The sequence below is a fragment of the Dreissena polymorpha genome, chromosome 15, assembly GCF_020536995.1.
Source record: "Dreissena polymorpha isolate Duluth1 chromosome 15, UMN_Dpol_1.0, whole genome shotgun sequence".
NCBI lineage: Eukaryota > Metazoa > Mollusca > Bivalvia > Myida > Dreissenidae > Dreissena > Dreissena polymorpha.
In genome coordinates this window covers 27,737,347-27,764,534 of record NC_068369.1, presented here as the reverse complement: position 1 = coordinate 27,764,534, position 27,188 = coordinate 27,737,347, and the positions used below count along the sequence as shown (strand labels likewise).

General features: G+C 35.5%; 2 protein-coding genes across 2 annotated transcripts; one reads left to right on the top strand and one right to left on the bottom strand.

Annotated features, from left to right (window-relative positions):
- Window positions 1-392: 392 nt before the first annotated feature.
- On the bottom strand, window positions 393-13,615 carry LOC127860719 (uncharacterized). Its single transcript, XM_052398988.1, has 8 exons — window positions 13,474-13,615; window positions 12,239-12,367; window positions 11,912-11,959; window positions 10,349-10,474; window positions 9,121-9,244; window positions 7,509-7,609; window positions 6,569-6,748; window positions 393-2,263 (listed from the first exon to the last, which is right to left on the bottom strand). The coding sequence occupies exons 2-8, from the start codon at window positions 12,308-12,310 to the stop codon at window positions 2,234-2,236; spliced, it is 681 nt and encodes a 226-aa protein (XP_052254948.1). The 5' UTR covers window positions 12,311-12,367; window positions 13,474-13,615; the 3' UTR covers window positions 393-2,233.
- On the top strand, window positions 13,570-26,613 carry LOC127860717 (out at first protein-like). Its single transcript, XM_052398984.1, has 4 exons — window positions 13,570-13,922; window positions 18,310-18,450; window positions 20,135-20,312; window positions 23,114-26,613. Exons 1-4 carry the CDS (start codon window positions 13,710-13,712, stop codon window positions 23,389-23,391), a joined length of 810 nt encoding a protein of 269 aa, XP_052254944.1. The 5' UTR covers window positions 13,570-13,709; the 3' UTR covers window positions 23,392-26,613.
- Window positions 26,614-27,188: the final 575 nt, after the last annotated feature.

The window sequence follows — 27,188 nt, the reverse complement described above, 5'->3', positions numbered from 1 at the left end:
TCAAAGACCTATGTATTCTATAGGTCTTTGATAATATTGAGGCAATTTTACATAATATTGACATTAATATGAACATATCTTTAAAAAAAATAGCCGACAACGACCAATTCAGCGTTAGAATTCATGAGTACGTTTCAGTATATTTCCGTACCCGGGGTACATTTAAGTATACTTAAAGAGTCCAGGGGTACATGTAAGTAGTCCCATCGAGCATCAGTAAGAGATTTGAATGTTACATTGACCTTTGGGCAAGTCACATGGCTGGTCCTTTCTATATGAGTCATAAAACGAGGAAAGGTCATCATTATTTTGTTTTGAGCTTTAATTTACCATCCACGCTTTTATTATTGGATATTTTGTGGCTAATATTCTGTAGAAAAAAAACTCAAATATAAAAGTAGTATTTTTATTGGTAAAATGATACAGTTATCAACATAGATTAACATTTTATAACAATATAACATATAGTAGTAACAATCAACATGCTAACAAAGTTTCGAAAATAGAAATGTAAAAGAGATACATAAAAGTGAATCATGATAAAAGAAGTAACACATTTTAATATATACATATATATATTTTGGGGCATAAAATCGCAAATATACAATATATTAGAAAATGCAGACAATTGTGTTTTGTATATAAGTAAGCAAATAGTATATCAAATATGAATATTACAACTTAAATTGTTCATACATATTAAAATAAAAAAGGGACAGAAAATATCAAATGCATTTTGTAAAAAGAGCACCATATTGAAGAGGCCATCCATACACTGATGACAACACAATTATAGCCTATGTCAACCTGTCATTATAAAGACAATCAAAAGTGTTTAAAAAATGGATACATTTGTAAAAAAAAGTATTAAATGTGATTTTAAAACTAAAGAAAAAAAATCTATATTTACTTGTTAATTAAATGCAATATTCTATCAAACAAACAAACATCCCCAAGATTGCTTCAGCAAAAATAAAGTTATGTGGCATGAACTCTTTCTTTTTTAATTGAAATATACATACATCTAAAATAATCTAAATTGAACTATATTGTTTAAAATTTAGATTACTACCCAATCTCATGGATTGACCTTCTGAATGAAATTTACGACAAATATATTTTTTACTTTTGGCAAATACTTAACAAACATGTGACAGAAATACTTGACTAGAAGTATAAATGAGAAAAATATTGCGCTATATGAGCCGTGCTCTTGGTAAACTGAGCTTAATGAAAAAATACTTTAAAAGTGGAAAGTGTTCAGGGCCCTCGTTTGGCCGCTTTTGGGGCCGAAATTCGGCCCCATTCCCCCCTTAAAATAGTAAAAAAAAATTCCCACCTCCCAAAAAAAAAAAAAAATTTGTTTTTTTTGTTTTTTTTTTACTTTTATACCTATGTTACCAGCTGGTATCATGCTATAAAAATTTGATTAAATGTATATTTAAGTAAATTACATTAAAATAGAGCAATATTAAGTGTTGAATGATTGGTTAAAAGATCTTGTAAAATTCCCCCTTTTCGCCCAAAACGACGTGAAATTCCCCCTCTAAGGGCCCCAGCCCCAATCCCCCAAAGTGTAGCAAGGGCCCTGGTGTTGTCTCTGATAAGTCGGTTTTGCTAGAGTAAGACTCATATATTTCATATATTTATAGTTTTTTTATTAAATAAACCTGGGTAAGGAGTATATATGTTTAGGAATGAATTAAAAAGTTCAAAGCATGATCCAGGTAATACAAAATCAAATGTCACGTCAAAAAAACTGTGACAGTAATTACTGGACTAGGTAATACAAATTACAGCAAACGTAAAAAAAAAGTTAATGAACAAGTAATTCCAGTTATAATACAGAAAAGTTCCAATCAAACTAAACTAACAATTCAGGCTATAATACAGAAGAGTTCTGTAAAAAAGTGTCTTTTTCCAATAAAACAATCAAAAGAGAATAACAGTTATGATAATGAAAACAAAAAAGTTAATAAACAATTAATTCCAGTTATAATACAGAAAAGTTCCAATCAAACTAAACAAACAATTCAGGCTATAAAACATAAGAGTTCTGTAAAAAAATGTCTTTTTCCAACAAAACAATCAAAAGACAATAACAGTTATGATAATGAAAACAAGACAATCACAGTTGCGGCAATGAATTATCAATGTCTTTTAAAGCGCAGCGTAGCTCCAACTTGGATAGTGTGCAAACTTTTCAGATCACGATATTCCCATCGTCCCCACATTACTTTGTGACCACAGAGTAAGGTGAATACTGAAAATAAATTAATCAACTGTTAACACAAACAAATGTAAACACAAACAAATGTTAACACAAACAAATGTGAACACGAACAACTGTTAACACAAACAACTGTTAGCATGAACAACTGTAAACACAATCAACTGTTTACAGGAAGAAATTTTAATACAAACTAGAGCTTTGTCACAGAGGTGACGAATACCCCCACATGCCGCATTGACACATAATATTTTGTATGTCGTCTTCACAAAAAACAGTGGACACCATGCTCAATTTTTAAAACGCACTTAGTGACCCCTTGACCTAGTTTTTGACCCAAAAAGGCCCATGTTCTAACTTGGCCTTAAGATCATCTCCATAAAACTTCTGACCATGTTTGGTGAATATCTGATGTAAACTACTTGAATTAGAGAGCTGACACCATGCTGAATGTTAAAAAACGCACTAAGTGTCCCCGTTACCTAGTTTTAGGCCCGGAATGGCACATGTTCAAACTTGTTCTAGAGATCAATTAGATAAAACTTGTGACCAAGTTTGGTGAGGATTGGATGAAAACTACTTGAATTAGAGAGCGGACAACATGGTAAGGTTTTAAACGCATTAAGATACCCCTTTACCTAGTTTTTGACCCGGCATGACCCATATTCAAACTTGACCTAGACATCATCTAGATACAACTTCTGACAAAGTTTGGTGAAGATTGGATGAAAACTAATTGAATTAGAAAGCGGACAACATTGTGATGTTTAAAACGCACTAAGTGACCCCATGACCTTGTTTTTGACCTGGCATCATCAGCGGCTGCGGCATGACCCATATTCAAACTTGCCCTAGACATTATCAAGATACAACTTCTGACCAATTTTGGTGAAGATTGGATAAAAACTACTTGAATTAGAGAGCAGACAACATGGTGAGGTTCAAAACACACTAAGTGACCCTGTGACCTAGTTTTTGACCTGGCATGGCAAATGTTCGAACTTGACCTACACATCATCTAGTTACAACTTCTGACCAAGTGTGGTGAAGATCGGATTTAAACTACTTGTAAAAGAGAGCGGACACCATGCTCAATGTGTAAAAGGTACTTAGGGACCCTGTGACCTAGTTTTTGATCTGGCATGGCCCATGTTCGAACTTGGCCTTCAGATCATCTAGATACAACTTCTGACCAAGTTTGGTGAAGATCAGATGAAAACTACTTGAATAAGAGAGAGAAAACCAAGCTAAATGTTAAACAAGAGCACCGCCTTGCGTGTGCAGACTGCTCATCTATTTTCTTTATAAAGGTGAAGGGACTCTTATTTTCAATCACAAAGGAGGGAGGGGTGGAGTGAAGAGGGGTGTATATTGTGTGTGGGGGGGGGGGATGGTATTTCAAACATAAAATAATAAAAATAAATATTGGTGTTTTTTAACCGTTTCAAAAAAAAATAATTTGGGGGCGGGGGTGGGGTGCGGGGGGGGGGGGAGGGGTATAGTGTGAGGGTGTGGTGGTCATTTGTGAGATGTTCTTAAAAAAATAAAAAAAATAGGGGGGGATTCGGGGGGGGGGGGAGGGGGTAGGCACGGGGGATGGTTTGGGTGGAGTCTATTGTGGTATGTCAGGTAAGAGTAGTTTTGTCAAAGTATCAATCAAATCTAATCATAAATAAAGAAGTTATGGCAATTTTAGCAAAATTTAATAATTTGACCTTGAGAGTCGAGGTCATTCAAAGGTCAAGGTAAAATTCTACTTACAAGGTACAGTAACCTCATGATAGCATGAAAGTATTTGAAGTTTGAAAGCAATAGCCTTGATACTAAAGAAGTAAAGTGGATCGAAACACATAATTCAACCATATATTCAAAGTTACTAAGTCAAAAAGGGCCATAATTCCGTAAAAATGACAACCAGAGTTATGCAACTTGTCCTTTTACTGTACCCTTATGATAGTTTGCGAGTGTTCCAAGTATGTAAGCAATATCTATGATACTTTAGGGGTGAAGTGGACAAAAACACAAAACTTAACAAAATTTTCAATTTTCTAAGAATAAAGGGCCCATAATTCCGTCCAAATGCCAGTTGGAGTTACATTACTTTGCCTGCACAGTCCCCTTATGATAGTTAATAAGTGTTGCAAGTATGAAAGCAATAGCTTTTATACTGTAGGAATAAAATGGACCTAAACACAAAACTTAACAAAATTTTCAATTTTCTAAGTATAAAAAGGGCACATAATTCTGTCAAAATGCCAGTCAGAGTTACATTACTTTGCCTGCACAGTCCCCTTATGATAATTAGTAAGTGTTGCAAGTATGAAAGCAATAGCTTTGATACTTAAGGAATAAAATGGACCTAAACACAAAACTTAACCAAAATTTTCAATTTTCTAAGTATAAAAAGGGCACATAATTCTGTCAAAATGCACGCCAGAGTTATCTAACTTTGCCTGCCCAGTCCCCTCATGATAGTCAGTAAGTGTACCAAGTTTGAATGCAATAGCATTGATACATTATGAGAAAAGTGGACCTAAACGCAAAACTTAACCAAAATTTTCAATTTTCAAAGTATAAAAGGGCACATAATTCTGTCAAAATGCACGCCAGAGTTATCTAATTTTGCCTGCCCAGTCCCCTCATGATAGTAAGTAAGTGTACCAAGTTTGAATGCAATAGCATTGATACTTTCTGAGAAAAGTGGACCTAAACGCAAAACTTTACCGGACGCCGACGCCAAGGTGATGACAATAGCTCATAATTTTTTTTCAAAAAATAGATGAGCTAAAAACGCACTAAGTGACCCCATGACCTAGTTTTTGACCCGGCAAGGCCCATGTTCGAACTTGGCCTTAAGATCATCTAGATACAACTTCTGACCCAGTTTGGTGAAGATTGGATAAAAACTACTTCATGTAAATACAACTTCTGACCAAGTTTGGTGAAGATCGGATTAAAACTACTTGAATTAGAGAGCGGACAACATGCTGAATGTTAAAAACGCACTAAGTGACCCCGTGACGTAGTTTTTGACCCGGCAAAGCCCATGTTCGAACTTGGCCTAGACATCTTCTAGATACAACTTCTGACCAAGTTTGGTGAAGATGGGATGAAAACTACTTGAATTAGAGCGGGACAACATGCTAAATGTTTAAAACGCACTAAGTGCCCCCGTGACCTAGTTTTTGACCTGGCAAGGCCCATGTTCGAACTTGGCCTAGACATCATGTAGATACAACTTCTGACCAAGTTTGGTGAAGATCGGATGAAAACTACTTGAATTAGAGAGCGGACACTTAATACGGACCAACAGACCGACCGACCGACAGACAAGTTCACTCCTATATATCCCCCTAAACTTCGTTTGTGGGGGTATAACACCTGTAAACACAAACAACTGTTAACACAAGTATCTATTTACACAAACAACTGTTAACACAAACAACTGTTAACACAAACAACTGTTAACACTAACAACTGTTAACACTAACAACTGTTAACACAAACAACTATTTACATGAACAGCCGTTAACACGAACAGCCGTTAACATGAAAAACTGTAAACACAACCAACTGTTAACACATCCAACTGTTAACACAACCAACTGTTAACACAAAAAACTGTTAACACAAACAACCATTTACATGAACAGCCATTAACACGAACAGCCATTAACATGAACAACTGTTAACACAACCAACTGTTAACACAACCAACTGTTAACACAAACAACTGTTTATGCAAACAGCCATGAACACAAACAACTGTTTATGCAAACAACTGTTTACGCAAACAGCCATGAACACTAACAACTGTTATGAAAAATGAAAAATAGCCCGTTAAAGCATGAAATTGGTAAAAATTAAACATCATTAATATTCTTATAAATAACAATATTAAAATAGTTCATAAGTGCATATTTACATTAATATAATTAATTGTTATGGTATTATAATGCTGTATAATACAATCTATAAACCAGTTAGTGAGTTTATTGGAGAAGTTTGGAACCTTTTTGGGAAATTGTGGGAAGATTTTTGAGAAAAAAACCTAAATTTTAGAGGCTGTAATTTTGGACAAAAAAAGCATTGATATGTTACTGTAAAGCATTGATATGTTACTGTAAAGCTTTTAGGGCAATGAAGGGAGGTTAATTTATATTTTCTGCATACTGTAAAAAAAAAGTTTCTTCTCTGCAAAAATCTACTTTAAGTGGAAAGTGTCTTCCCTGATTAGCCTGTGTGGACTAAACAGGCTAATCTGGGACGACACTTTATGCACATGCATTTAACCCCCTTTTCACAGAGCACGGCTCATTTGTTTGTTTTTCGCCTTACCATTAATCGCACACCAAACATGGCGTGGTCCTCTTTCCCAGTGGCCAGGGCGGGTTTCAGCGCACCTCCGGGTAAAACCCCGACGTGGCGGCCCCTTTCTTTTAGGGACTCGAGAATGATGAACTGACCATGCTGGGTCACCTGAAACTTCGTCTCGACCCCATGCATGACCCCTGGGGGCTGAAAAATAAAGGGCAGGCTGTGTAAGAAGGTCATCAGGAATACATGAGAACATAAAGAGACTGAAAGATAATGGGCGTACATAGCAAGGAGTTGCAGAGATAAAAATTAACGTTTTTTTAGATTGCCCAGATGGGCAACTATCTTTAGTACTTTGTTTTGTAGGACAAATACTTAGGACCCAAGAACCAAGTACATATTATAAGTATCTAATACTAACTTTTTTTTTTTTTTAAATCAGACAACAATACATGGCTGACTTGACTCTATGCATTATGCCCTTTTATGAGCCTGAATCTTCGTTTTTAAATAAAAATAAAGTGGGAATTTTTTTTCCAGATTTTCTAAGACGCTAGTTGCTCGGACAGACTACCAACTATTAAAAGATACTTGCTCAGGCCTTAATCTACCAAAGGCAACCACTAATTTCTATCACTGTGTTGCAATTATCTGGTTTTCAATTTATTAACAATTTGCACTGTTTCTGTGTGATATGACATCATAACTATGATGTCATGATTTTTTAATTCCAACAAAAGTCTACAGTTTAAATTTAAAATGTAATCAAACAGTGGAAAAGCATCATCTGTAAATAGAAATATTGTTTTGGTTTCGGTAAATTAATGGCTTGCATCAACTTGTGATAATACAAAATATTTTTTATATCACAACTGCCCTTTTTTTGAAAAATTTAAATCTTCTGATCAGATCTCTAAAGTCTTATCACTTTACCAAACTTTACCAATGTATTACGCATTACCATATGAATGACGATGGTGCTCCCGTTGATAATGGCCAGGAAGTTGTTGTTGTTATGGAGACGAACTTGATTGCCCCCTTCATTCACTATCGTCCATGTTGCTGAAAATATACAAAAGTAAACTTACATGTTTTGTCTTTAACTGATAAAGGGCTATGTCAAATACTCCACATGTAATATGAAGTTAAAGTATGTACCCATATTTTTTTACATTTATATATATGGGCCGTGATCTTTGAAAAGGGGTTTAATGCATGTGCGTAAAGTGTTCCCCCAGATTAGCCTGTGCAGTGCAGGCCTGTGCAGTTTGCACAGGCTAATCCGGGAATACGCTTTCCCCCTTTATTGTATTTTTTGTTTACAGAAAGTCTCTTCGTAGCTAAAATCCAGTTTAGGCGTCCCTGATTAGCCTGTGCGGACTACTTAGGCTTATCTAGAACGACCCTTTACGCGCATGGATTTAACCCCTTTTTCACAGAGCACGGCCAATATATAATACAGTTCAACCTGTTTTAACCCTTTCAGCGCTGGCACCGAATTTTAAAGGCCTTTACAAACAGTTTGGATCCAGGTGAGACGCCACAGAACATGGCGTCTCATCAGGATCCAAACTGTTTGCTATTCCGATAGTATTCTTTGAAACAAAATCAAAGAAAATGCTAATTTTAGAAATTCAGCAGCAACATTTTAGCAGACGACAAATTTCCCAGCATGCAAAGGGTTAAGAGACAATACATAGTACGCTTTTAAAGTGCTTTCTCAACACAAGTTGTCTCTTAATGAAGTTTGAATTGTAAAGACAATGGGTAACTTGTTGAACATGTGAGTTTGTTACTTCATTAACAGTTTATGTTTTAAACAGCATAACACTGCAAAGGAAGCTATGGATTATGATATGAGCATCACTTTGGGAATAACAGGGTCTGCGCAGGCTACTCACAGTCCATAATTTCCACTTTTATGGAATTTTGCCTTAAAGGGATCTTTTCACGCTTTGGTAAATTGACAAAATTGAAAAAAGTTGTTTCAGATTCGCAAATTTTCGTTTTAGTTATGATATTTGTGAGGAAACAGTAATACTGAACATTTACCATGGTCTAATATAGCCATTATATGCATCTTTTGACGATTTTAAAACCTAAAAATTATAAAGCGTTGCAACGCGAAACGATTGAATAATTTGGAGAGTTCTGTTTTTGTCGTTAAATTTTGTGAAACAACGAAGATTGCTTATATAAGGTATAAAATACGTCATGTATGTGTACTTGGCGGAATAGCTCAGTAGGCTAAAGCGTTTTTACTTCAGGACTCTGGCAGGACTCCAGGGGTCACTGGTTCGAAACCTGGTCCGGGCAATGTTCTTTTCCTTTTTTTAATTTTATTCTTGATTTTTTACTGGAGCTTTTACGATCCAATGTTTACATTTATCGATATTAAGCATTTAATGAATAAGTTAAAAAATGCCAAAATCTGTGAAAAGGCCCCTTTAAGAGTTAGTTTCTTCTAAACAAAATCCATCTTAGCCAGAAAATGTGTCACTTATCAATTCAGAACGACAATTTACAAACATGCATTAAGCCCAGTTTTTACAGAACGAGGCTTAATTTAATACCATGTGGAGCATTATCGGGCCCCAGTCCATCAACTACGAGCCCCGCTGGTCCCTGTACGATTTCCAGACTCCTCCCACTGATCCTCGAGACGAGCTGGACAAAATTGCCTGATTGGAACAGGTTCTAAAAATAGCACATGCAGATGAAGATTTAGATTGTTTTAGATTTTTTTCTTAATAAAATCAATATCTACAGATTGACAAATCATATCGCCCCCTTGGCGCAAAAGGGTACCGTTCAACATTGAAATTAGAAGGTACATGGCACCTTTTTGCTCCAAAGGGGCGATATGATGTCCTTATAAACCGGTATGAGCTTGATTTCTGCTATTGAATGGATGCTCAATGTAATAATAATAATAATAATGTCAATTACAGTAAATGAACCGGTGGTTATAATATCAATCATCTGACAGCATAGTTCATATGCTAGAACTGTTCTCAAGATTCTTGAGTAACCAAGTACTGGTTCTATCTTACAAATAGGCTCTTTAGCATAAGACTTTTGATAAAATCATCGTTAAAACAAATAAATGTTTTTTGAAAATTGTGCATAAAACAGGAGCATTTCAAATAGTACAAATCCATTTACCACATAAAAGCTTGTCCTGGTGTAGTGTATACTTAGGGTCTTTTCTAACACAAATTGTTTTCAAATCGATAGAGCTCCCTTATTTTATAACGGATTTTGTTGAAATTTGGACTTGATTCAACACATATCTAATATTTTATTAAAACTTTAAGTGAAATTTATCAACATTAAAATATCAAACATAACAACTTAAAAAAATCACTGCAAGAGTAAAATTTTCAAAATCGTTCAACGTAAAATAAAAATGTGAAAAGTAAAACGCAATGACTTATACGTCTAAATGACCGACCGGCTTGCAACATTGCAATAATGAATATTCATACGTGCAATATATATATTTTTTAATTAATGTTATGTTTTCCTGGTGTAAAAACCCACCTAGATCAAGTGAAATTGAAATTAAATTCGAATTAATAAAGCATAGTACTACACTTAGTGACTTTTCTAACGCAACATTTTTCAAACTTAAATATCTCAGTTATGAGTAAATATTTGGATTTAAAATTGTGCATATGATCAATTGACCAGAAAATATGCAAGGAAACAATAAAATCATTCATCCGTGACGATCGGACACTTTAAAAAGTGGGGAAGGTATCCTGATAAAGTTAATAGGTTTGAACTAAGTGCACGTACCAAAATGTTACCAGTTGCAGTTGTAGCCAAACTCTTGTTGATCTGATCTGCAGTCCAGTCGATCTCTCTGCTAATGGTTCTACCCAGATTGTTGAGCTCGCGTCCAAGGGACCCGAACAGGCCAGGCTGAATGGGAGAACAAGCAGGATATTTACCAAGACCAGGACCCATATTCACCAACCCAATGATTCACAAGTCTATCTGTGCTCAGTGAAAAAGGGGTTTAATGCATGTGCGTAAAGTGTCGTCCCAGATTAGCCTGTACAGTCCACACAGGCTAATCAGGGACGACACTTTCAGCTTGTATGATATCTTTTGTTTCAAGAAAGTCACTTCTTAGCGAAAATCAAGTTTAGGCGAATAGTGTCGTCACTGATTAGCCAGTGCGGACTGCACAGGCTAATCTGGGACGACACTTTACGCACATGATTTAAACTCCTTTTTCACAGAGGAAGGCTCAAAGAAAGAATTATCTTAAAACTGTCATTTTCTTGTAGCAATTCTTTTTTTCTTAAAAAGACATGGCCTTCAATTTTAGAGGACAATATATCGACAACACTGAGAAAGGGGAACAATATTTTTAAGGTAAACTTAAAGTTTGTGAAAAATTGCATTAAGTTAAAGAAAATGTGTTGGAGGAAGGGGCCTTTCTCTTTGGGGAAGGTCTCTATACAATGTATTAGACACCTGCTGAAGAAGAAAAACAAGCCTTGTATAGGATATTAGAGTTCAATATGACATGGAATTTAACACTTCTAAGTACAATATTCTTCATAAAGAACAATTTATTTATGACATAACCAACATTTGGTGCCTGTATTATATTGAATAGCTGGATTTATTTTTCTTGGTTTTAAGTGTATTTTTTATTCTTAAGTATAAGAATTGGTCGTTGAAACCAGATATTATATACATGTATAGCTTGTAAACATTAATGAGACGATAATACATTTTTTATTTATGCATTTTTTGTTGATTTTGTTGCGTACGGGTACATTTTTTCAACATACAGATGTTCATTAGAAATAATTAATAATGCTTATTTTTATTTTCAGGATTGGTGCCCTTGTCAATTTATTTATCTCTGAATCTTTCTCACATGTTTTATCATATGGAAACACCAAAGATTTGATATACTGTGCATAAATGTAAACCCTTATTTTATTTTCTGGGCCCTTAAATGTAAACCCTTCTTTTGTCTTCTTGCCTAATCTTGTGATTTAGTGCAAAAATGAGCCTCAATCAAGGAAAATGGTGCTTAATGCATGTGCATAAAGTGTCATCCCAGTTTAGCCGGTGAAGTCAGAGAGAGACTCTTCTTAACAAAAATCCAGTCTAGGCTGAAAGTGTTGTCCCTGATTAGCCTGTGCTGACAGAAAAGGCAAATCTGTGAGGACATTTTTGGCGCATCATGTATTAAGCCCGTTTTTCCCTGAACGGGGCTCAAATTATGAGTGCATGCACTGGATCCAGGCAGGTACCCAAACCCTGGAGCCCGGCCCACCCCCCAGCTGCCGAGTTAATAGGAATTTTTTTAATGATGGGCCTATCGTCTCTACTTACCGAAGAGCGTGTGACTACATAAGGTTGTTGCTGCATCACAACGGTCGTCTGAAACAATCATAAACAAATTAGTAACAAAACATCAAAAATATTCTTGTAACAAATTCTTCCATAATATACCATCCTTAGAATACATTATTATATGTTAAAGGGACTTCTCTGCAGATTGTTAGAGCTTTGTAAGACCCCATTTAATGTGATTTACTAACAATACTGTAATCTTTAAAAACAAACTTGAATCTAGTGAGAACGGTCTTTAATTAAATTTAATCAAGCTAAAATAAATAAGTAAAAACTAAATGATTATACAAAGGTGAAAGAACCTACGTGATGTCCCGATGGTGAGGTATACACTGCAGCGCTTGGAACGGTGTTGACCACGTGACCCTTGTGCGACATTGTTGACAAATGGTAGCTTAATAGTAAATACTTGATTTCAAAAATTGTTTTGACCTTCTGAAAAATAAATAAGCCAGCATTTAGTATGTGCTTAACAGGAACTTCACAATACTTCACATATTTTAAAAAAATATTAAAACATTTATATATATAAAAAAGGCTTTAGAGCAATACAAATATACATTATTTTTATGAGTAGGTTTGAAGTTATATAACAAGCCAAACAAACAAATTATTATGAACTGACTTAATGATCACGCGTCTTCCGATCTAAGTTTGTTTGATAATTGTAGTTGGTCCCGAAATTATTTTAATTGGCAAATCAACGCATAATGCCTCTGCCAAACTAATTAATCGAAATACTTAGTTTGTAACACAATGTATAACAGTATCATAATGTCTCCGTTAATTGATTGCAATTAACATCAAACGCATAATTGCGCAATCATCAAATTGGTAATAATAAAATAATCTTGATTGCCCATAAATAAACAAATACTAAATTACCATTGCAATTAATAATCAAATTTGCAATAAAAATCTTAATAATTAAAGAATCATTTACAAAACCATAAGACATTCTTTCTAAAACCCAACACAATAAATACATCTTATAAATACCTCATTGATTTTATTCACCAAAAACCTGCAGAAACGTAAGTCAGCAATAGATCTTTTAAATACCTAATTGCTTTTTTAAGACCATAGGTTACCCCTACTCTAAAAATATATAATTCTCACCCTCCGGTCATTAATATTACAGAAGAATTAAATAAGGGCGAAACAACCCACTTGTAAGGGCGAAACTACCCACTTGTAATGGCGAAACGACCAAGGGCGAAACAACTCAGGGTGACCTAGGGCGAACGGGATTTAGGGCGAAACGACCTGAGACCTAAACTTTGCCTATCCCACTTTAAATGACCATCAATGTTTGTACTTACTATGATATATCTTCCACCTGTATTTTTAAAATGTTAATAAATAGAAATGTCAAGTTGTCTTCACTTTCGCTTTATTAAAGTGTAAATCCAAGTCCTAGTAAACAAGATGACAGTCCTAATTCTTATCCTTTAAAGTAATGATGACAACATAATTTATTAAAATTGAAGAAGTTAACATAAACAACTAAAAAGCATCAAACTAGTTTTCAAAATACTAACCTTTATACAAACTTTCAAAAATTTCGCAATACGGTCTTCAACAAATGACCATTACTCACTGATAAGAATGATACGACCTGATTTTGACATAAGAATGACTTCCTGTCACTTATTGAACGAGCACGTACTAATCATAACACCGGTTTTCGTTTTCAAGATGGCCGAGATTGACATTTCTTGTCAATAAAGTTCTGATTAAACCATGGTATCTTGTTAAATTATTTACCGATTATACTATGGCTGGTTTATTTCATTGTACACTGATTCTGTCTTTATTTACATGTACATTTATTGCCCATATTTGCGGTCAACTCGTAATAAACGTCAAAAATAATGGAGGAGATGTGGAACGACAAAGTATCGAGGCCAACACCACCGCTGACACAGTGTTGCTAGAGTTCTTGTCGAAAGATGGCACCCACGTCACCCAGTTCATTGACTTTAAATCGGTATGTGTATTTTGGTGTATGACCTGTGCTATTTGTTTTAGTGTTTAACCGTTTATGACAATACTGAAACTCCAGAAGGATTATCAGAATAGACTAGCCCTTTCAGTGCGGGAACCGAATTTTGAAGGCCTTTGCAATCAGTTTGGATCCTGATGAGACGCCACAGAACGTGGCGTCTCATCAGGATCCAAACTGTTTGCTATTCTGATAGTTTTCTTTGAAAGAAAATCGAAGAAATGCTAATTTTAGAAATGCAGCAGACGACATTTTAACAGAAGACAAATTACCCAGCATGCAAAGGGCTAGAGTCAGACTCAGAGTCAGTATATTAGATATTCTTGAAGTTGATAAGAATATGTATGTATGTATTTATGTATGTATGAATGTATGTATGTATGTATGTATGTATGTATGTATGTATGTATGTATGTATGTTTGTATGTTTGTATGTATGTATGTATGTATGTATGTATGTATGTATGTATGTATGTATGTATGTATGTATGTATGTATTTATTTTGACCTTGCAGTCAAGGATAACCCATGAAAGTGCAAGCACTTATTTCCAATGGGGTCCTTTGGTTTTTGCTGAAGAGACAGCAAGCAGAAGAGACAGTATTGGGATACAAGGAATCCGGGTGCGATACCCTAGCTCTTTGCGAATAGATACCTTGGTTCTTTTACATGCTCAGTGTATAGCACCGATACACACGAGAATTACCTGGAATTCATACCAGTACATCTCTAGTTGGGTGGGAAACACTTGAAGCATTTCTGAAATTTCCAGTGCCCCGGCCGGGCTTCCGTTAATGGACGTCGGGATGTAAATAATAGAGCTGCAACGATTCGATCCGATTCATCGAAAATCGATTCGAAATGCTTCGATTCGATTACGATACCAAACCTACCAAATTCGATTCGATTCTTCAACATATATACATATATATACATAGATACGTAAAGCGCGCTGTATTCTGACTATTGATACAGGAAGGTGTAGGTTTTATCTTTACCTGTAATTACGACGCGCGCGATTGGTTGCTTATTACTTTAGTCATCCAATCAATAAGCCCGTTAGGGTCTACTTTCGGAAAAAGCGTCAAAATGGCTGAACAAGTTGTTGCCGACAAATTGAAATTATCAGATGCGCCTAAGAAGCTAAAATCAAAAGTGTGGCAGTATTTTGGGTTTCGGGATGGTAGCCCTACCAATAAAGCAAAGTGTAAACTGTGCTTCACGGATGTGGCGTACGCTAAGTCCGGCTCCACCACTAATCTAATTTAATGAAATATGTCAAACGCAAACATAATGTTGATTAAGCAAGACAAAGAGGTCGCACAAGTGCAACTACTCAAGTCGCCAGTCAGAAAATTAGTTCTATTTCTGTTGGAGTTTTGTTAAGTTTATTAGAGAATGTGATTTGTCCTACAGGTAACAGGTGATGCTGTCATGGCACAGTGGTAGACATGCTTATAGCGGTTTTGGGTAAAGGTGTAATAGTGAAAGTACTACCATTCAACTGATTCCAGATACGTTCTTATGATTATTTATTTATTTTTTATAGTATTGTGTAATCAACACAATCTTCTAGTCAGAAGTTTTTATGTTAAAATTGAGTCCTAATTTGCTATTCTTTTTTATGTGTTGTATTGAAATCACATTTGAACAGAAATGATAATTTTGAGGCATAAGAGTGAATATATGATAAAACTAGGTTTGAAGATGAATCGAATCGCAAAAAATCGGTATCGGAGTGTCTGAAATAGAAATCGAATCGAATCGAGCTGTTGGTGAATCGTTGCAGCTCTAGTAAATAACGCCCAAAATAGGCAGGCGTACGTCAGTTTTACAAGTCACTTGGATGTCAGATAATTGGCATGTATACTGTTTTCTAATACACAGGACATACAAATCATAACAGTTAATCTGGGCATTCACTATGAGAACCGTGCTCAACGCTTAATCACAATAAAAGCGACATGGGGTAATAGATCATGCATTGATAAGAAATATTAGAGTATCGAATAATACAGTCACATTACACAGCCATGTATGCTGACACAGATGAACCACGAGCAATTCTCGGGTAACATTCCAGTCGCCAAAATGTCATGTTCAGCGTCCAATCAGTAACGAGAATGCGTATAAGGGCAGGCTTATCATTATTTTTGATTGACATCGGTCTTGAAAATAGGGTTTATCGCAGATTGGTTTACCAGGAATCACAGTTATAAGTTAACGTTAAAGTCCTTATATCTCATGGTAATTAAACAGTTCATGAGAGACAGTGTCGGGGTATCATCATCATCACACCTTTTTACTGTAAATAATTGTTCCTTATGAGAAATTAAATGCAATGGTGAGCAATTAATTACTTATGGCGAGTAAGTTGTAAGAACAATACCTGTTACAAATTGTATGCAGTAACAATTTAATTTTAGTGCAAGTATATTTCGTCATGTCCATTTATAGAACTGAATTACACCATTTTTCTACAGCCACGTGATGATATTATTTAAGTCCCTTTGTACGCACCTGCACCATTCACTATACATGATGCCATGTAAAACTTGTGTTTTAATAAGAGCACAAAATTGTTACTGACAGAGTTAAGTTCCATGCATGGAAAGCATGCATGTCAAAGCAGACCATGTGCCGTAACTAAATATAGACATACATGTACAACACGGTACATGTAGTATTTTAAAACGAAAAAAAATACATAGCTGTTCGACAACAATGCAAACAATGAGATAGTATTGACACATTGAAACTATAGATATAATATGTAAATTTACGAATAAAAAAAGAAATTAAAGTCGCTCATTGATTGGTCGTTAATCCTCGTTATAACCAAATACATATATAAACAGTGCCAGATGCCCGCACATCGTGTCACTTGATTTACGCATGTTCAATGGGATTTACCGGTATCCCATCCACAAATTCACTTTTCATATGCACTTGCGTTCAATGGCAGACGTTTATGTTTATAAAACTCTTAAACACATGAGCTGGTCATATTTTGGTTTTGAACATTGACATCGCAATAAGGTATTGGGAAAAGTTTGGACATGTATTTATCTAGCGATCTACACATACGGTAGGGTTTACTAAAATATTAATTGAAATAAATTTGGGACTTCCTACAGTATTATCTGGGATTTAAGGCTCGGAAGTCAGGACTTCCAACTTTTGAAAGCTACAAATGTAGTGGAAGTGCTGAGAATATAACACTTGATAGTCTTTTATTTAAAGCAGGCAACTTGGGCTATGATAGTAAAGTGTGTAGGTGTAAGAATGAGATATAGATTAGCTCAGTTGGTTTAAACACTATTATAATTTAGTTCCTTGAAAGTCCATATGAGCAATACAATACAAACATACATATTTTATTTGAAAAATATGCTAGGCAAGTAAAATTGCAGTATTGCTTAACATAACGGCTGTAAACTACAATTGGACAGAATTGAGAAGGAAGCTCGAAGCTTATACTATGTCTCTCTTCTGTCAGTTAATATAGCAGTGTGTGCTCATGTTCCCATGGTTGTGGTTTTAACCATGCACCTGGAACACTTCCAAGTCAAAGGTCTCGTTTCTGAGAATATAACATTCTAATGTTATATGGTTAAGATTTTTTGATTTTTTTTTACATAAGATTAAGTTTGATTTCACTAGTCATTACAATTTAGGCCGCATAAGCTTGATTTCATTTGTCATGACATTTTAGGCCGCCAGTCTGTCTTGACTACTTAAGCTTTAAAACTTCATTACATTGTATGTGGAAAACTTTTGATTTAGACATTTTAAGTAAGTTTAAATGTGCAAGCATGTTGCATATTTCATCACAGATCTCCCTGGGTTTAAAAACAATAAGTTGTAACAATTGCAACTGGCTTATGTGAAGGATCCAGCTGGGTCTTAAAAGAAGGATGCAGCACCCTGCAAACCCCTGGTCCCATCACTCCCCTTGAATCCCCACCATGCCCTCTTTTGATCTGATCAAATTATTGTTCTGCAAATTGTATTATTATTAGTAGTTTGTCTAAATTTATAAAGTGAATCTAGTTTAATTAATTAATAAAACAACGTTCAAGATGAAATTGATGTAGAATGAAATATATAATATATAAAAAATAAAAAAATAAAAATTCATTTCTCCATTCAATCTCTTACTTACTTCTCGTTGAGCTGCACATTTTGAGTGGTGAAAGGTCAAGGTCAACCTTAAAGGTCAAAGGTCAAATGTATGGCTTCAAAGCGGCGCAGAAGGGGGCATTGAGTTTCTGACAAACACATCTCTTGTTATTTCTAATCCTAGCTTGAGTGCTGCTCATTGAAATATCACAGATAGTTACTCACTTACATGTGCTTATTATGATTTCAGGATGTGCAGGTATTCAAGGTCTATGTCCCATGGGAAGAAGAAAGGGGGATAGTCCAGCCATATCCACAAGTGATGTGCTTTGTAACGAGGTTTGGAAAGAATGAGTTCATATCATCTGACGCTATGTCAAAACTCAGACAGGTTAGATTTTATGTGTTATAGCCTCGGTTTGGGAAATTGGGCTTAATGAATGTGCGATAAGTGTCGTCCCAGATTAGCCTGTGCAGTCCACACAGGCTTATCAGGAACAACACTAGTGGAATTACTACACACATGTAGAAAGACTATTTCAAATTTAAACTAGAAATGGCGCGGCAGAGGCCGACGCGTATCCCCACGTCGAATGTTTGACCTAGGTGTGCCCCAGGGTTGGTAATGGGGCCATGCATAGCTGAGATTGACTGTATTGTCATAAGAGAAGTTCATCATCAATTAGAAGTGAATTGGTGTAGAAATGAAGAAGTTATAGTAAAAGGCAATTTTGGGTGGGTGTGACATATGTGGGCAGGGCGCCCCAGGGTTGGTAATTGTGCCATGCATAGTTGAGATTGACCGTATTGTCATAAGAGAAGTTCAGTATCAATTTGAAGTGAATCGGTGTAGAAAAGAAGAAATTATAGTAAAAGGCAATTTTGGGCGGGTGTGGTCTATGTGGGCGGGGCCCCAGGGTTGGTAATGGGGCCATGCATAGTTGAGATTGACCGTATTGTCATAAGAGAGGTTCAGTATCAATTTGTAGTGAATCGGTGTAGAAATGAAGAAATTATAGTAAAAGGCAATTTTGGGTGGGTGTGGTCTATGTGGGCGGGGCGCCCCAGGGTTGGTAATGGGGCCATGCATAGTTGAGATTGACTGTATTGTCATAAGAGAAGTTCAGTATCAATTTGAAGTGAATCGGTGTAGAAATGAAGAAATTATAGTAAAGACAATTTTGGGTGGGTGTGGTCTATGTGGGCGGGGCCCCAGGGTTGGTTATGGGGCCATGCATAGTTGAGATTGACCCTAATGTCATAAGAGAAGTTCAGTATCAATTTGAAGTGAATCCGTGTAGAAATGAAAAAATTATAGTAAATGGAATTTTTTGGTGGGTGTGGCCTATGTGGGCGGGCGCCCCAGGGTTGGGATTGGGGCCATGCATAGTTGAGATTGACCCTAATGTCATAACAAAAGTTCAGTATCAATTTGAAGTGAATCCGTGTAGAAATGAAAAAATTATAGTAAATGGAAATTTTTGGTGGGTGTGGCCTATGTGGGCGGGGCGCCCCAGGGTTGGGAATGGGGCCATGCATGGTTGAGATTGACCGTATTGTCATAAGAGAGGTCCAGTATCAATTTGAAGTGAATCGGTGTAGAAATAAAGAAGTAAATGTAAAATAACCTAAAAAAATGAGTGATAATTTCTGACGCGGCCCCACCCCAACCGCTTTAACTTTTGACCCAGGGGTCAGATCGAAATTCCAAATAGTGCAGGGTCGCACATATGCTCATAGCTACCATGTGTGTAAGTTTCATGGTTCTAGTGCTTTTAGTGTAGGAGGAGATAGTGGCCAGGACGGACGGACAGAAAGACGGACGGACGGCGGAGATAACCACAATATCCCCACCTTTTTTTCAAAAAGCGTGGGGATAAACATGTAGTATGAAATACTAGTATATTACTGTACATGTATATAACACATGTTGTATTGAAAATATGCCTCAGTTATTATGTGACCATGTGAGCTCAAGTGCCCTTTTGACAAATGAGCCCCATGCCTTTTAAATCCTAGCTGGAGCATTGCAACAGTAATAATAAAAAAAACAATTGTATTTAATTCTGTTTCAGAAAAATCCAACTGCCATAAGAAGCCCGGAAGAAGACCGGGGTATGGAGACAAGGGAGTTAAATCTTGCAGTTAATCTCGAGAAATCAGGTGTTCTCAGTCCCTACCTGAAGAGTGTTTGTGAGAACGCTGCTGACGCCATTTATGCCCAAGACTCGGACATAAAACTGCTTGCACAAGGTGACTGGGCTTCAGTGTTGTTGTTTTTTGTTCAAAATCGGGGCAGGCCCCATTCCTGATAAAAAAAAGCAGTGGTTTTTTCGCCATTTTGGAAATGGAGCGGGGACCCTTCAAATAGGGAAATATCGCGTTCTTTTGAGTAAATTTTGGAAATTTATGTTATTGATTTTATGCTTACAAATACTTTGAAATGGATGCTAATAGTGATTTAAATGTTGACATTTTCTGAGGTTCATCTTCTAGTGTTTGACTTTAAGACTTATTTAAAAAATATTCATTTTTTGGAAACCTTCAATTGGGAATTTTTAGGTCCCATTTTGGAAAAATATATATACTTTTTTATGTCCCCCACTATAATAGTGGGGAACATATTGTTTTTGCCCTGTCTGTTGGTCTGTCTGTTAGTCTGTCTGTTTGTGCCAACTTTAACATTTTGCAATAACTTTTGCTATATTGAAGATAGCAACTTCATATTTGGCATGCATGTGTATCTCATGAAGCTGCACATTTTGATTGGTGAAAGGTCAAGGTCATCCTTCAAGGTCAGAGGTCAAATATATATGGCCAAAATCGCTCATTATATGAATACTTTTGCAATATTGAAGATAGCAACTTGATATTTGGCATGCATGTGTATCTCATGGAGCTGCACATTTTGAGTGGTGAAAGGTCAAGGTCATCCTTCAAGGTCTCATGGAGCTGCACATTTTGAGTGGTGAAAGGTCAAGGTCATCCTTCAAGGTCAGAGGTCAAATATATGTGGCCCAGATCGCTTATTTTAAAAATACTTTTGCAATATTGAAGATAGCAACTTGATATTTGGCATGCATGTGCATCTCATGGAGCTGCACATTTTGTGTGGTGAAAGGTCAAGGTCAAGGTCATCCTTCAAGGTCAGAGGTCAAATATATGTGGCCCAAATCGCTTATTTTATGAATACTTTTGCAATATTGAATATAGCAACTTGATATTTGGCATGCATGTGTATCTCATGGAGCTGCACATTTTAAGTGGTGAAAGGTCAAGGTCATCCTTCACAAGGTCATGGTCATCCTTCAAAGTCAAACGTCATATAGGGGGACATTGTGTTTCACAAACGCATCTTGTTCCATTGGGAATCGGTCCCCTTACCGGACCAAATGTGAACGAAAAAAACACTGAAAAGTATATATTTTTCCCAAATGGGACTGAAACTTCCAAATGGAAAGTTAAAAAAAATTATAATAATTTTTTTTAGATCAACATTTAGTTAATCTCCCATCCAGCTCTACAAGTAAGACTTTATTAAATCATTTTATATTTTAAACACTTTTATTCACATGTTTTAACCATTGTTAAGAAAAAAAACACACTTATTTCCCAATTTCGGTCCAAACGCCGCAATTTTTTCCCAATCCAAAGGGACCTAGCCCCATTCCCAAAATGGTGAAAACACCCACTGGGGCCGGGTCTGGGCTTGTTCAGTTATTGAGCCTCCATCTGGGAAAACAAGGCTTAGTGACTGGTAAACAAGGCTTAGTGACTGGTAAACAAGGCTTAGTGACTGGTAAACAAGGCTTAGTGACTGGTAAACAAGGCTTAGTGACTGGTAAACAAGGCTTAGTGACTGGTAAACAAGGCTTAGTGACTGGTAAACAAGGCTTAGTGACTGGTAAACAAGGCTTAGTGACTGGAAAACAAGGCTTAGTGTGTGTGTTGTAAATTTGCATTTGCACAGTCTAATCTTTGATGAAACTTTCTGCTTTTAAGGAATTGTTTGATTAAATGGAAATCCATTTTAGGCAGAAAGTATTGTCCCCTACACAGGCTTATCTGGTATGACACTCAAAGCACAATCATTATGCCTAGTTATCCCAAAATTAAGGTCGCCGTGGTGTAATGGATATGGTGTCCGCCTTGCGACCGGGAGGTCACGGGTTCGATCCCCACCGTGGGAGCGTTCTTTAGATCTCCCCCAAAGACACCAAGTACTGGTTCTAGGCCCAGGAAACAGACTCGGGAGCGTTTATATAAGCCTAAGGCTTTCGACGCAATTGAGCTAAAATAAATAGGTTTAAACTAAAATGAGGCTTAAATTGATGTGGAATTTTCTATACATCCATTTTTACCAAACCTCAGATTAGCTTTTACCTTATATGGAATTATTTGATTGTTCGATTTCACGGTTTATGTGTTTTTACTGTTTTATTAAGCCACATTACAAAATTGCTAAATACAATATATTTATACTTATATTTATACAGTTTTTTATCAAATGATGGGGAGTATATTGTTTTTAGGCTGTCTGTCTGTCTGAATGTCATTCTGTCCCAAAACTTTAACCTCGGTCATAAGTTTGGCAATATTGAAGATAGCAACTTGATATTTGGCATGCATGTGAACATGTATCCATGGAGCTGCACGTTTTGAGTGGTGAAATGTCAAGGTCATCCTTCAAGGTCAAAGGTCAAATATATGGCTTCAAAGTGGCGCAGTAGGGGGTTTGTTCTTATTACGAAGCTTGAATATTTTCTCAGTCTGAATATTTAAAAAAATTAATATTTCCTTTAAATTGACAGTTGAATTTAACTATTATGTCAAGCCATCATGATATGTGACGCTGAAAAATCAATTATATTTCTTGGAATGGAATTCTGTGTTTACAAAAAAAAGACTATCCTTTGACACGTAAATTTGTTGATTTGTGATCCTTATCCTGGCTTATTTTAAAATGTGTTTGTGTTAAATTTGTAGATCCACAAAATCACTGAAAATGAATTACCCCACAAATTAAAAATGTTTTTTTTTTTGGGATGTTGCAGTTTTAAATAAAGATCTGAATGCAATGATGTCTGCTACTAACTCCTCCGTCACTGGAAATGGCACGCGATGCAAAGACGTCTCGGACATTAAGAAATCTTGCCTGTGCCAACTGCACATCTGTATCGGATGGTACCCGTGCGGTTTAAAGTATTGCCGTGGAAAAGACTCGTCCGGAAAGGTTGTGAACTATCGATGTGGCATCAAGACCTGCAAACGATGCCTGGTCTTCAAATACCCTGTGAATCAGAAAATGTTGTGTTTGTGGGATGATTTATGATAAAAAATGTTTTCTGTGGAAAATTGACACAATGATATTCTAATTATAGTAAGTTGGGTATGTTTTAAAGTATCAATGCAGTATGCATGATTTTCAAATACCCTGTGAATCAGAAGATGCTTTATTTATGGGATGGTTTATGAAAACAAAAATTGTTCAGTGGAAAATTCTCACAGTGCTGCAGCTAGGAGTAGAAAAAGTCAAGGTGTCATTTTCTGAAGAGGGCCATCATTTTCTTGTGGCATTCTTTCAAGATATCAACTATCATATTACATTGGTGTATTTTCATTAAAAATATTGTTTTATACTTTATAAAACTATTTTCACAGTGAAAATTTAGTTTATTTATTAAAACTTTGGAATTTGAAGTATTAATATAATGTGATCGGATCAAGGAAAGGGCATTATAAGTGCGAGGGAGCAGGTAGGGACCTTGGGATGGCAGGGTGCTCCGCCCTTCCGTTTGGACCCAGCTTGAGCACCGTTCTCACTATTATGTTCTTAGCATAGTAAAATGGGAACATTTAGGGAAATATCTAGAGCAGTATACAGTGTTCACCAGGAGCATCAGCAGCCGGCGATTTCACCGGTTACATTCAATCTAGATGCTGGATACTTTTCCCCAAAATATCAATTGAAATGATGAAATACACCTTTTTATTCCTTAGTCACTGGCTACTTTGAAAATATAAATGGCTTCTCAAATTTTTCTGGTGAATACTAGGGGTATAGGAGGGTTGCCGCCAATGGTCCTTTTTGCTTCCCTCTACTGGCCTGTCTGGATTGGTGATTCTAGAATTTTCCCTTCATTAACAAATATGTTAAGCCTTAGCTGGGTTGTATATTTAATTAATTTACATGTTGAAAGCATACATTTTAAGCCCTTGTAGCTGTGATAAAGTCTGCTTGATTTTAACATTATTTTATACAAAAAATTTCTTTTAATGATTTCCAGCAATACAGTTTAGAAATAACAAAATGTACATTAACCTTTTAGATATCTTAACTTAATTACTTTTTTGCACTGTTAACATATTACTTTCACAATCTTGAATAAAAAAATAATAATTTTATAACACCTTTTCAACAATTAACTACATGTAATTAAAGTAAATACGAGCCTGTGCCAATAACACGCTATTACAATTTTCAAGGGTTTTGTTGTCACAACTTGTGTTTATGAATGCTAAGTAATTGCTAAATATTTTGACCCCTCTAACCCATCATCTTGTATCATCGCCTAGAAGCTGTTCTACATTGCCATATTTTGTAAAAGATGAAAACTGGTAAATAAGTATTAGCTACTGATTTATTCAAATCAACTATAGTTGAGTATTCATGTATTCAGTTCAACTATAGTGGCCTTTTTATGTATTCAGTTCCACTATAGTTGCCTATATATGTTTTCAATTTAACTATATTAGCATATCCATGTATTCAATTAAACTATAATTACCCATTCATGTATTCAATTCAATTGCAGTTGCCTATTTACATGCTCGATTTAATTATAGTTGCCTGTTCAACAGGCTTGTACAAAGTAGCGTTTAGTATTCAATACAAAAAGCATTTATTAGTTGTAAGAAATCTTTGAGTATTTGTTCTTAGTGCACTTATGTACACTTGAAAAAATAGTAAACATTAAAAAATACATGAAATGTTTTTTATATTTTTTTTTCCTTGTTTTTTGTGAATTCACCCATGGTGAGAAGTATAGATTGCTGGAAATTATTGTAAAAACATTTCAGCATGAAACATATAGGTGTTTTTAATGACTTTTTCATGGGCACATAGATTCGTGGATTTTTGATTTCGGAAAAAAAAGAATTTGTGTTGGTCATTTTCCAATATGTGTGTTTAAAGGGGCCTTTACTTGTTTTGGTAATTGACAAAATAAAAAAAAAATGTTTCAGATTCACAAATCATTGTTGTAGTTATGATATTTGTGATGAAACAGTAATACTGAGCATTTACCATGCTCTAAAATATCCATTATATGAATCTTTTGACAATTTAAAAACCTGAAAATTATGAAGGGTTGCAACACGATACGATTTAATAATTTGGAGAGTTCTGTTGTTGTGGTTATATATACGAGGATTGCTTATATAAAGTATAAAATACATCACTCACTGTATGAGCATGGATGGCCAGGTGGTCAAAGGTTTAGACTTTTACTCCAAGGGTCCGTGGTTGGAGCCCAGATGAGGGTAACTTTTTTTCTTTTTTAATTTGATTCTTGTGTTTTTCACTGGAGCTTTTTAGATCCAATGTTTACATTTATCAATATAAAGCATTTAGCGACAAACTTCAATACATGCCAAAATCAGTGAAAAGGTCCCTTTAATTGCTAGATCGGTCAACCCATGGTGCCCAGCCCATGAAACACGCACATTTATCATGGTGGGGAAGCGGCGACCAATAAGAAGTAAGCTTTAATTCGTTGATCGGTCAACCCCCTAAATCAACGAAAAGTAAAATACTAATAGCAAACGAATAATGATGATTTTAAAGCCTCCATAACGCTCAAAATCAACGAAAATTGTGTAAAGTATTTTGTAAAATAAAGTTAACACCTAAACAATCAGTGTTCCTTATGTAGCAATAGCCACAACTTTAACGCTAGATGTGGTATGATTACATAGATTTTTAAATGCTCGTTTTTATTTATTTGTGAAACAATTAATTCCATTTGAATTTCCTGTGAATATATCTAATCATACGACACAGGAACGCTAAAATGGTACCATGTTAGTGTTCATGTGTTGTATTAATAGATATTGTTGCGGGAAATTAACATGAAATTAAATATGCATAACAATAATAAAAATGGGAATTTTGTATCTACAAAAATCTATTTTACTAGACCACATCTGGCGTTGACATTTGTGCAATTGCCATAAGGAACACTTATTTTCAATTGTTTAACTTTATTTTACGAAATTTTCGTTGATTTTGAGCATTATAGAGGATTTAATGTAAATTATTATTGGAATGAGAGATTGAGTTTTGATTAGTATTTCTTACTTGTTTGCATGATATATCATTTATGCAATTATTAACAGTATGTATAATGATCAGCATGTCATACAATTTTTATACATGTAGTGTATCTATTTTACATTTGAATAAAACATTGTTATGTCTACAGTGACACTAAATCTGTACAAAATCAAACCTTTTTTATATCTGGATTGCCATAAATAAAGAGTTTCTTAACTAGTCTTTTTGTTTATTGTAATTCATGGAAAAAATCTTAAATCGCCGTCGAGCTGTCTAAATAGTGTGTGTCTGATAAAAAAAGCAGGACATATCTACATGTAATATGATTTGTTCAAAGATAACCGGATTTAAACTGGGATCATTCAGATAAACATGACAGAACTCAACTTTTATGTTGGAAGATAAACATGACAGAACTCAACTTTTATGTTGGAAGATAAACATGACAAAACTCAACTTTTATGTTAGAAGATAAACATGACAGAACTCAACTTTTATGTTGGAAGATAAACATGACAGAACTCAACTTTTATGTTGGAAGATAAACATGACAGAACTCAACTTTTATGTTGGAAGATAAACATGACAAAACTCAACTTTTATGTTGGAAGATAAACATGACAGAACTCAACTTTTATGTTTGAAGATAAACACGACAGAACTCAACTGGTATGTTGGAAGATAAACATGACATCACTCAACTGGTATGTTGGAAGATGAACATGACAGAACTCAACTGGTATGTTAGAAGATAAACATGACAGAACTCAACTGGTATGTTGGAAGAATAACAT

Excerpts from the sequence above, each read along its gene's own strand:
- LOC127860719 (XM_052398988.1), bottom strand. The coding sequence starts at position 12,310 with ATGTCGCACAAGGGTCACGTGGTCAACACCGTTCCAAGCGCTGCAGTG. Across the intron at positions 6,749-7,508 it reads GCACCATCGTCATTCATATG|CCCCCAGGGGTCATGCATGG; the intron begins GTAATGCGTAAT and ends TTTATTTTTCAG. Across the intron at positions 2,264-6,568 it reads TGTTTGGTGTGCGATTAATG|TATTCACCTTACTCTGTGGT; the intron begins GTAAGGCGAAAA and ends ATTTATTTTCAG.
- LOC127860717 (XM_052398984.1), top strand. The coding sequence starts at position 13,710 with ATGGCTGGTTTATTTCATTGTACACTGATTCTGTCTTTATTTACATGT. Across the intron at positions 18,451-20,134 it reads CTATGTCAAAACTCAGACAG|AAAAATCCAACTGCCATAAG; the intron begins GTTAGATTTTAT and ends ATTCTGTTTCAG. Across the intron at positions 20,313-23,113 it reads CATAAAACTGCTTGCACAAG|TTTTAAATAAAGATCTGAAT; the intron begins GTGACTGGGCTT and ends GGGATGTTGCAG.